General features: G+C 40.6%; 1 protein-coding gene across 1 annotated transcript; it reads left to right on the forward strand.

Annotated features, from left to right (window-relative positions):
- The first annotated feature begins 3,597 nt into the window (after positions 1 to 3,597).
- On the forward strand, positions 3,598 to 4,542 carry LOC146775800 (olfactory receptor 5AR1-like). Its single transcript, XM_085637052.1, has one exon. It carries the CDS (start codon positions 3,598 to 3,600, stop codon positions 4,540 to 4,542), a length of 945 nt encoding a protein of 314 aa, XP_085493178.1.
- The last annotated feature ends 7,760 nt before the right edge of the window (positions 4,543 to 12,302 follow it).

Consider the following 12,302-nt stretch of genomic DNA (forward strand, 5'->3'; position numbering starts at 1 on the left):
CCTCTATATCTCAGTGGACATGGACATTCGATCAAGCAAATTCAATTTCTTGTATTGCAATTGGTGTGTCTACGTTGGGTCCAGATCTGGTTGTGGTTAAGGACCACTTTCGAATGTTTGGTCAAATGGCACATGCCACATTGGCCACAGGGGTAGTGTCCCTTGACCGGAGGTACATTTGGCCAAACCATTGCAATTCCACAGTTTTAATAACTTTACAGAATGTTGCAGCCAATGCTTCTGAAAGTTAGTAGAATTATGTGCTAATGGAGCTTTTAAACATGTGAAATTAGAATTGAACATTAGGATAAGACAGAATGATATACAAAGAGGGAAAACAGTAAAAGCCTGAGTTTGTTTGATAGAGATTTACTAGACTCCAAGAAACAATCTCAGTAGGACAAAGATGCAGATTAAGAAATGTAAATATCTGCTGGTTAAATAGACCTATAGATTTCAATATTTGCCATTTAGGGAAATATTAAGGAGAAAAAAATCTCAGATTTATAAAACATGCTGGGACCAAAAAAATTTTTGCAATTAGCGCCAACAATTCTATAGAGCTTTGGATCCTTGTGCGCACAGCAGTTCTAAGAAATCCGGTATTTTTGCATTTGCAATACCAGAGGAGACAATGATAGATTTCATCAGCCAAAGCTATAGAACTATAGATGGATCCATGTCCACCCCTAGAAGAAAACAACAAACCATTGGTTGCCTGACTTTATCTAGGGCAGCCGGACCAGATAATTTATCAAAGGTAACAGTAAAACGAATCTAGAATGGTGGGTGAATACGTTTTTTCTTATTTTTCGCGGACTTACTTAGATGGTCCAATTTACAGACGCTGGAATGGAGCCGTAAACAAACCAATCTATAAATAAGGTGATCCTTCGTCACCCAAAACTATTGTTTGATAAGGCTAATTGATGTATGTGAAAAAGGTATACCAAATTAGTACTATAGGCTTAAAAGACTGGATTAATTAACACAACCTAATCCCGATGGAACAGAGGTGGCTTTAAGGAGGGCACTAAACTATGAACCACTGGTTTTGTACGTGGACTACAGCATGGTAATTGACAGAGGAGAGGGGCAATTTATTTTGCTTCTTTGTTATCTTCTGAGCAATATTCGACCTTGTAAATAGAGTAATACTCTTGAGGAAGCTGAGGGACGTGGCCACCAAAAAAGGAAATTCTTTCAGGTTAAAGAGTCTTCTTTATAGATAATTGGGCTACGGTAGCACAAGACTGGGATGGCTCCATGTCAGAGAAAAAACCCAATTACTAATGGTCTGAGGCAAGGTTGTGTACTAGGCTTTACTTTTTTTTTAAGTTGTACTTGGAAGATTTACCTTTACACCTACTAATGACCACATTCTCTGTTTACTATATGAAGATGATTTAGGCTTAATGGACTACACTCAGATAGGATTACAATCAATCAATCCATCAGGGGATTTGTAAAGCGTGCTACATACCCGTGAGGGTCTCAAGGCGCTGAGGAGGGTGGGGGGGGGCGCCGCTACTGCTCGAAGAGCCAGGTCTTGAGGCGTTTTCTGAAGGCGAATAGGTCTTCAGTCTGATGTAGGTGGGTAGGTAGGGTGTTCCAGGTCTTGGCGGCGAGGTAGGAGAAGGATCTGCCACCGGAGGTGGTACGTTGGATGCGGGGGACGGTGGCGAGTGCGAGGCTGGCAGAGCGGAGCTGGCGGTGGGGGTGTGGAAGCTGAGTCTGTTGTTCAGGTAGGCTGGTCCGGCGTTGTGGAGTGCTTTGTGTGCGTGGGTGATCCTCTTTTCGACGGGGAGCCAGTGTAGGTCTTGCAGGTGGGGGGTTATGTGGCAGTGGCGGGGTACGTTGACGATCAGTCAGGCGGAGGCATTTTGGATGCGCTGGAGTCGTCGTAGGTGTTTGGCTGGGATTCCGGCGTAGAGTGCGTTGCCGTAGTCTAATCTGCTGCTGACGAGGGCTTGTGTTACCGTTCTTCTTGTTTCGGCTGGGATCCATTTGTAGAACCTGCGAAGTGTGCGGAGGGTGTTGTAGCAGGAGGAGGAGACGGCGTTTACCTGTTTGGACATGGAGAGGGTGGAGTCGAGGATGAATCCTAGGTTGCGTATGTGGTCGGTCGGTGACGGTGCTGTCCCCAGAGTGGTCGGCCACCAGGAGCTATCCCAGGCTGAGGGGGTGGGTCCGAGGATGAGGACCTCCGTCTTGTCCGAGTTCAGTTTCAGGCGGCTTACAGAGGAAATCAAATGCATTCTTTACATATTGCAGGATAATAGACTGAAAATTAAATATTGAAAAGACAAAATTGGCTCACTTCTTCAAGTATAAGCACTACACATGGTTCATAGAGGATTCTAGAGTGGAGGAAACAGAAATATGTAAGTATGCATGATTTTTCATAAAAATCTAGAGCGAAGCCCACAGCTAAAAGAATCTGCAAGTAAATTGCAGGCCTCAAGAAATGCAAAAGAAACTTCATCACTCTGTCGAATATCCCTCTACTAAGGGCTTATAAAGTCATGGTGCAGCCCCAGATCGTAGACAGAGCTGAAATGATGTGCCTTGCGGTGTAGAACTCCTGGGATCAATTGGAAATCTGCTGTCTAAAGTGTTTGCTGTCATTGCCATCTTCCACTGCAGCGCAATCTACTCGAGAGAGCTGAAACTAATCTCTTAGGCTACTATGCCCACCTTTCAAACCCTAAGACATTTAATCAGCCCATGTTAAAATACCAAATTTCTGCTTAACAGAAGTTTTAAATAGTGAACTAAGATGGGTGCAGTTTGTAAGGCAACAGTTAGCGACAATGAGAAGTCGCCACTTCTAGGATATACCTAAATTAGCAGCACCTTTAAATCTTTCTAAAAGTGAAGACAAGATCTCAGTCAAACAGGTTTCACAACAACAAGAGATGAAACATATAGATTTAAAGCTTACAATGGTGTTTTAAAAAGACCCTAGTGGGATGAAGACGATGTATTCCTGTGTGTTTCAGAGCTGCCAGATTATAGTTTGAGGCGGGAATTTTTTTTTACATTTGGAATAAGATGATATTCTTTCTATGTAATTCCCAATGTAGCGAACAGATTAAACAAAATAAAGGCTATTGTTGGGGTGACATGTGAGTTAAATGTTTGATTGCACATACTTTACTTAATTGCTCACATTTATTGAACTTAAAGCACCTTTCTTAAAACGAGTGTTCATAAAATATTGCATTCAATCCAACGCGATAGCAAAACATGTTTAAGTGACATGAGCTTTCCAGAGTGTGCATGGGCTGTAGGTCGTTTTTTAAATTCCTTAAATAATTTATAATTCTACTGCATTGCATTGCACCTTTCGGTTAATCATGGTGATGATGTTTATTGTTCAAATTATTGCATTGTAGTGTTACTACACACAAATTAAATACACGCATTTTATTGTTTGACAGGCCAAGGTTTAAATGAATATATTTTCAATTTGAAACAATTGAATTAGCCATCCTTTGTTCTAAAGCTGAGAACTTGTCCAGAGATTAAATTATTGCTAACCCCTCTAACCATGCTGCCTATTGTTTTTAAATGCCTGCCTAGGAATCACTGACTATGGAAGGAAATAATGGGAGCACTGTGACTGACTTTGTTCTCCTGGGATTTTCTGACCTGCCACAGCTTCGGCTCGTGCTTCTGGTGGCATTTTCAATCACCTATCTCATCTCTGCAGCAGGGAACTTGCTTATGATTTCATTGATCATCGTTGATCGTCACCTTCACACACCCATGTATTTTTTCCTCTGTCACCTGTCCTTTGTGGACTTGTCTTTAACGACAACAACTGTTCCACGCCTGATCAGAGACACTCTGGAGAGCAGGAAAATCATTTCTTTCAATGAGTGCTTGACGCAAGTGTTTTGCTTTGTGTCTTTCGTCTGCGTTGAGTGCTTCCTCCTGGCAGTAATGGCCTTTGATCGCTTTGTAGCTGTCTGTAACCCACTGCGTTACACAACAGTGATGAACCAGAAAGTCTGCATTGTCCTGGTGACTACGTTGTGGACCTTGGCACTCTCCTACTCCCTCATGCATGTTGTTCTGATTTTGCGCCTTTCATTCTGTAGTTCGAACAAAATTAACCACTTTGTATGTGACACTGTTCCACTCTTCAAGTTGTCCTGCTCGGACACATCCATGAACCAGCTGGTGATTTTCACTGTTGGGTCACTGATTGTCATGGTTCCCTTCCTCATTGTAGTGTTCTCTTATGCACGCATTGTATTCGCCATCTTTAAGATCAGCTCAGCTGATGGGCGCCGCAAGACCTTCTCCACCTGCTCTTCCCACCTCACCGTAGTGACGCTCTACTTTGGCACCATCATGTTTATGTATTTTCGACCCTCCTCCACCTATTCCCGTACTAAGGATAGGGTGGCCAGCGTGGTGTACACAGTCTTAGCTCCAACCGTAAACCCCTTCATATACAGTCTTCGAAACAATGATGTGATAAGAAGTTTAAAAAACATTATCGGTCATAATTTACCTTCTCGAAATGTATAAAACCTGCTTTCTCTCGTATAATGTGTGGACGGCGATCTGTGAATTACAGTGAAGAAACAGCATGTACTCAAAACAACCAGAAGTTGTGTAGTGCACAAAATGAATGTTCTATTGATCTACTATAAGGAGTTATTCAATAAATGCAGTGAACGAGGGGCCCTTCCTCATGTCCATGTCTCACAGGCATGCCAATGCTATTAAATTGTCTTCCGCCGTGCATCCACTACGGAAGGCCGTCTCGGTAAGAAGCCCATTGTTCTAACCCTTGAAGTAGGATCTTGGCATATGTCTTACCATCTATGTCCAACGCTGCTCTGCGAAGAGCTGTAGTAGTTCAGTATGGAGAGAAGCTTTGCCAACTCCCCCGCCCTATTTTTCATTGGCTTGTGTGTTTGTAATTTGTAAATGCTGTCTTCTGAATCATTATGCAGCTTGTTAGTCCCTCCTGAGTACAGCCATGTCGTCATTGTATCCTCCCGTGGCTACTGGCCCCTTTACTTGGTTGTTACACGGGGCGTGTACTATTTCCTTTACTAAGCAGCTGGAGCCGGAGCCCGCTACAGGACACGGACCAGGTAAATGTGGAATGTGTAGTGGGGTACACATAGCGTCACAAGCTTTTCAAACATGGGTGGATGTGGGATCTAGATAACGCAACACAATATTTTTTGGTGCCTTCTACCCCCCCTCCCGTTGTCATGCCTTCTTCCCCCTCCACCCTCCCTCCCGTTGTCCATGCCTTCTTCCCCTTCCCACCCATTGTCTGTGACTTCTCCTCTCCTCCCCATCATCCCCCGCCCGCCTTCCCATTGTCTGTGCCTTCTCCGAGCCCCCGCCCTCCTTTCCTACAGATGTCCCTGCTTTCTCACCCTCCACCCACCCTCCTGTTGTCCATGATGCCAAGTTGCCATCCATTTGCAATGCAATAGGTCTTGCGTAAATTAGAGACCTATTGCATTGCAAATGCTTGTTAAAATAGTGTGCACTCCAAATGTACTGTACGTATTGTGAATACAAAGCACACGGGCACGTCACTGCAAGGTCTGAGCACTACATATATAAAGTGCCACGGGAAGTTGCATAATTTGCCTTTCCATGCCTCATGATTTAGATATCCCTGCCGTATAATTCAGTCCTCCCTTTTCACACAATCCCAGTGGCCCTGACAAAGAAATAGCTCTATATAGTGGCCTAGACACAGGCGTTTTTATGATGAAGCACATATTTCAAGGGGACCTATGACATTTTTTCCATATTTCACGATCCCCTGTGAATTATTTATTTTCAACCACTGCGTTTTGTGCAATGAAAGTGATGGAGCAGAGTTTTGGGAAAATAAAACCTGCTCCGATTGAACCCTTAGTAACATTTTATTAACAGTGCGCTGTGAGAAATATTAATAAAACGCTAAAATAAGGGGAAATGTTTTGCGCCTTCGCGAACTAATGTGTGAACCAATTCGTATACTAATGCATGAAAACGGGTCCGCAGACGCTTAAGGCTAAAATAAAAATAAAAGACTAATGCTGCTTTAATGCATGTTAATAATAATTGCTAGGAATAACACTGGTTGTGTGTGGGTTAGTGCAATGCTGGGATGGAGCTCATTGAAAATTACATTTCATGAAAATAATAAATGTTTGTGTTTTGTTCTTTGTAGAAAAGCAAACATGGGCCTACTTTCCTGCATGCCAGTTTGGGGTTAGTATTTAATGGAGAATAAAATGTCCAAAGATGATTTTGTAAAAAGAAGATAGATGTAGAAGCTGTGCATGCCTTTGTGTCCTTATATGACTGCCGAATCTTGGAAAAACAAACTTGATAAGCAAGTGGAAACGATGCAACTTGCTCACGAGAAGGAAGAAGCAAACAAAGCATGAAAGACTGGATACATTTGATACATGAAATACACTCTAGGAAATACGTGATGTGATTGTGTTCAAAATTATTTCCTGGGTAGAATTAGTTGTAATGCTGAATGTTCAAGACAATGGGACATTTAATAAAGGATCACAGTGAAGAATGGTGTGACAGAACACCCCTGTCCTTAGCCAATGAAAGATGGAGTTTTTCATATATCGAAACAAATGTGGGTTGGACATTTAGGTTTTAGTGTATAATTTAGGTACCCCGGGGGTGTGGCTTGTAGTAGGTTCGGCTGGTGTTTAGCTAGTGGGACATCGTCGCTGTCGTCGGTTTGCTGTTTCCAGATAGAGGCCTACTTGGTTCCTGATACCTGACTTAATCTTTGCCACTTGACTCTTCTCGAGGGCCTTGCTGCCCTTTTTGGCCAGAGGGTAGATTTCTCTAAATCTTATTTGGGTTACTATAGATGATTTCCTAAATTTGCATAATCATTTGCAAATGTATTTTGTCTCTGAAACTTTTCTCCCTTTGCCTATCCACTCCTTCAATGCATTATCAGTTATGAGTTTTTTTCCATTGCAAATATATGTTCTCTGTGACAAATCATGACCTGCATTGTGTGACACTACTTAAGCATTCCTTTCATATTATTTACATTATACATTATACATTCTGAGTCTGTTATCATTTTGTAGAATAGAATGAGTACATAATTATTACTATCAACTTCTCAACTTTATAAAATTCATTGCCACAATTATAATTATTGTAAGGAGAAATGCAGGTTCAACAGTGTTTGTGGTAAGTTAGGTATAAACTTGCATCACACTGAACCTCAGTGTGAAGGGATTAGTTGGGTAGTGTAAATGGGCCTATGTTTATGAAAAATTATCGATCCCTGATCGCTGGATCAGTTTTGGTAGCAGAGGATGGTTAATTATTGATTAGTTTGGTAATAATGATTGATTATTGATTTATTGGTTATTAACATGAAAAGTTAGTATCTTTGTTTTTATGTTGTCTGGAAGTACGGGTACGGAGTTACCTAAAATCCCGGCATGATGTTATTTTAGCCTATGTGGCAGAAGAATAGTGTGAAAAGGTATCACACAGCAGAAGTACTTTGTCTGTTTTCGTAATATCACACGGCGAAAGGCTGTTGATGTTATTTTAGGGGTTTTATTTGTTCGAAAGAAGATTGCATGAAATAGTGAAGGGTCCACTTCTGAAACTCTGGTCTTACACCCTCAAAGGAGTACCAAGACCTCTTTCTGAAAGGAAAGTCCTCTTCCGACACTTTGGCTAGTATCCCTAGAGCAATACCAAGTTTTCCTTTAACTTGATTGAGAGCAGAGTAGCGCTGGTCGGTGTTTCTACTAGAAGTGTAAGAATCTATTTTTAAGAGGTGAAACTATCTCTGTTACTAGTGGAGCAGACAAAGTAGCATTGTTTTGTGTTGTTGCCAACAAGAATTTAGTTAAGAAAACCTAGAAATATATTGCCATATTATTTTGTGAAGGGAGGGTCAGTAGCAGGATTAATACTGACGTCACAAAGCGCTGCGCTGGCATTGGTCAGTCAGTGGGCGTATAGTGAGCTGTGATTGGTTGGCAGCTGTGCTGCTATTGGTCAGAATAGAAGATACGTAGAGAGCTGTGATTGGTTGGTGGTGTGAGTCGCGCTGGCATTGGTCAAGCGCTAGCACATAGAATAAGTAGACTTACAGAAGAATTTTGTTCTTGTTTGATGAGATATTTAGCATAAAAGAGTTGTAAAATGAAGATGGTAAACAGAATAAAGGATTTCTTTAAAAAGGATAAGCCGATAGTTATTAGAGAGGGTCTTCCTATATCTCCTTCGAGAACTCCTGCTTCTTTCATGATGTTGGAACGTGGGTATCATACGTGTTCATGTTCAGAAAATTGGATGAGTTATACAGAAGATGATGGAGTCTTAACTTTTCTGGAGCATGGTACATTTAATGTAAGGATTTTGGAGAACTTAAGAGGACAAATTAATTCATTGAAACCAAATCCTAGACCTATGCAGTACGAAGCGCTTGAGGAATGGGAACATGAGGCTTATAAAAAGGAGAGAGACAGGAATGGAATAAAATACAGGAATATTATATTGAGGTATTCTGAGGCTAGATGGGATGATCAAATTAAAAGATGGAGGACAGATGTGTGTGCAGATGGATTATATCCAGTAATAGTTGCTGAAGATCAAACTGGAGGCAAATGTAAAGAGAAAAAGAATAACTTAGCGACTTCAGAACTAGATATAGACCCGAATGAAATAGATGATGAGTTAATGGATGAAATACTGTTAAAGAGACCTCCACCATATCAGGAAAGTTCAGGGGAAACAATTACGAATGCACCAGTAATGGAATACAGGATTCTCAGGTTCCACAAACTCCCCAAGCTCCACAAACTTCACCAGTTACACAAGTTCCAGTAGCTATACAAGTTTCTTCAGGTACTCGAGTGTTGCAGGAGAATGAGGTTGATATGTTGAATGAGGCGAGAGGAGTTAACTCAGAGAATTAGTCAGATGAGTTTGAATGCAGAAGCATTATCGATACCAGTAACGATCAGTCCTATAGTTCCATTGTATGGTGAGAATCAGAATATAGCGAGAGTACATGCATTGACAATTCCAGTGAATAATGCCAGGAATGTTAGTAGATCGGAGCCAGTTGAGATGAATACTTCATTAATCAATCTTCCAATTAGTGAATGACTGAAACACCAAAGAGAAGTGTACAAATGGACCCTCCAAAAATAGTACAAAATGTCAGAGGAACAACTTCAGTGTCAGGGAGTTCACTGGGTCCTTCGTCAGAGGAGTTTAATGACTGCATAAGAGGAATGGAAAATAATAAGTCTCAATCAAGCATAGATGTAGGTAGACAGAGTGGATCTGGAAGAGATGATTATTGGTACTATAAGTCCAGAGGGATTGAGTAAGTATCGTGATGAAGAGTTGTTGTTTTTGTGTAAGAATAATACATGGAAAGCAAAGAATGTACATGAGAAATTGGCAGATGCTGCACAGGAATATGGAGTTGACATAGAGAAATCTAAGGTTTTGTAGAAAACATATAGACTGGATTTTACTGATAAAGATTTAGAGAGTTTGAATACGTCTGGTAAACGATTGCAAATTAAAGAATTAATGAATCCTTTGAAGAAATGGGGTGATTTAGAACGGTGGAAAGGCAGATGGGCGAAAAAGAAGAAATGCTTGCAAGTACAAATGTGTATTTATTTCTATTGAGAGAAACAGGACAAGCTGAAATGTTATGTACAATAAGAGAAGTTCCAGGTGCTGGATATGTTCATGTACTTTGGTCAAGACAGGATATATTATCCTTTAAGAATGAATTTCCCAGGTTGAGGGAAAAACCTGATGAGTGGTACAAACAGGTAGAGAGGTTTGTGAAAGTTTCAAACGTTTTGTTGAAAGATTTAGATGGTTTGTTTGAGATTGTAGTTCCAGCTGATTTATGGACTGAGTGTAAATTACTGTTGATTGGCCTAAGGAAGAATATCCTAGAGATGTGAAAACAGGAGCACCTTGAGAAGAGGTGATGACAAAAATATAATCAAGTAATAATTTTTCTGAAAAGTAAGATTTCTCCAAAAGAAACTGATTGGGTTAAAATTTACAGGACAACACAGGAATCAAAGAATTGGTACATGCTTATTATGAAAGGTTGTTACAGGTGTTTAAACAGTATAGAGGTTTTGAGAGTATTGGTGACAAAGATATGGGACATTTTGTATATAGGTTTGTTTTTGGATTAAAACCTGAAATCAGTAACATGATTCAGCAACATTTGATTTGTTGGCAGAGTAAAACAGTCGATGAGATTCTGAGATATGCCAAATATTGTAGTGATGATATTGAATCAAGGCATAAAAAGTTGAAAGAGAAAATGATGTGGGCGCAGGTGAAAGTGGCAGAACAGAAAGATGGAAACAATGGTTCTCAAACAGATTTTCAAATGAAAGGACAAAATCAAATTGGACAGGTACCAAACGGAGGTAGAGGTAAAATGAATAGAGAAGAAATTAAAAAGAAATATCCTTGTCATGCGTGCAGAAAGTTTGGACATTGGAGGAATGAGTGTAGATCTCAACTGAAAAATAATGGAATGAATCAAAATTTAAATTTGTAGATGCAGAATGAGGTGGTTGCGAATCAACAACTGCAGCAGGTAGTTACACCACAGACACAACAAGTACAGGTGCCTCAAGCTCCTATGCCAAATAATGTGAATGCTCAAGTACAGAGATACAGTGTGAATACTGGATTTCACGCAGGTGAACAAATTGGTAAGAACCAAAATGTGCAAATGGTTTTCCAATATTTGTTACAATGTTCAGAGAGTGAGTCAGACTCATCTCAATGACGGTGCCTGAGGGGGGGAGGAAGAGTGCGTGCTTAGCGCATCTCTAGAGGGAGATCAGTCAGGTCCATTTGTTTATGGAAAAGTGGAAGGTAATGATGTTACATTCCTTGTGGACACTGGTGCTACCCGTTCTACTGTGAGAGCAGCAGAAATGCCAAACCTACCCCTCTCAGGAGAAACTATCCAAGTTATGGGAGTCTCAAATAAATATATTAGGACTCCAATAACAAGACCAATAGAAGTTCATATTTGAAAATTCAGTGACATGCATCGGTTTGTGGTATGTGATACAAGTCCAGTGAACCTTTTAGGAAGGGACTTATTGTGTAAAATGAACTGCACCACCTATTGTACCCCAGATGGTATTGCTTTCCAAACACCAGATGAGGATGTTGCTTTTAAAATGATTTTAGCGAAGCAAGGCACAGAAGTAAATGATTTGTATTCACTTCTTACAGAAAAAGATTTACCTGCAGAGTTCAGAAGTACAGTAAGACCTGATGCGTGGGATTTTACAGGAAAGGACATTGGTTTGATGAAGGGTGTGGATCCTGTTCAGGTTACAGTTAAACCAGGTGCAATATATCCAAACACACCTCAGTACAGAATGAGTCCTGAGATCACAGCAGGAGTGATTCCTGTAATTGATCAAATGATTGAGCAAGGTATTCTAAAGGAAATACTAAGTAGTCCTTGTAATTCACCTATTATGGGGATTAAGAAACCAAGCGGAAAATAGAGTAGTACAGGATCTGCGCAAAATTAATAAGATCGTAGTACCCTGTTGTCCAATAGTGCCAAACCCAGCAGTGATTCTTTATCAAAATTCTTGTGATGCAGAATAGTACAGTCATTGATCTGTTTCAAGCATTTTTCTCAATACCTTTACATCCGGATAGCCAATATTTATTTGCTTTCCGGTTCGGAGACCGTGTTTTGGCATGGTGCCAAGTTCCTCAAGGATATACAGAGAGCCCTTCGATTTAATCAGATTTTGAAAAAGTGTTTGGAGTCATTGATCAAACCAGAAAAATCAGTGTTAGTGCAGTATATTGATGACCTGCTTGTGGCATCAAAAACACGAGAGGCCTGTGTGACAGATACTATTGCCTTACTGAATCATTTGGCAGAAGGTGGGCATAAAGTGTCACAAGCAAAATTACAGTTTTATCAAAAAGAGGTACAATATTTGGGACACAAAATTGAGACAGGACTTAGAAAAGCGACGCAAGACCCAATCAATGTGATTTTGCTAAGGAGTCCTCCGAGAACTCAAAAATAAGTTAGAATGTTTTTGGGAATGGTTGGATACTGCAAGACAAGGGATCAGTGGGTTTTCACTGATTGCAAAACCTTTACAGAGGTTGACACAAAGATGCTGTTGATCCGATTGAGTTGGATGAAGAGAGTATGAAAGCTTTTATGAATTACGAGATAGTCTTTGTCGAGCACCTGCATCGCGAATGCCAGATTA

Source organism: Triturus cristatus, chromosome 12 (assembly GCF_964204655.1).
Source record: "Triturus cristatus chromosome 12, aTriCri1.1, whole genome shotgun sequence".
Lineage (NCBI taxonomy): Eukaryota > Metazoa > Chordata > Amphibia > Caudata > Salamandridae > Triturus > Triturus cristatus.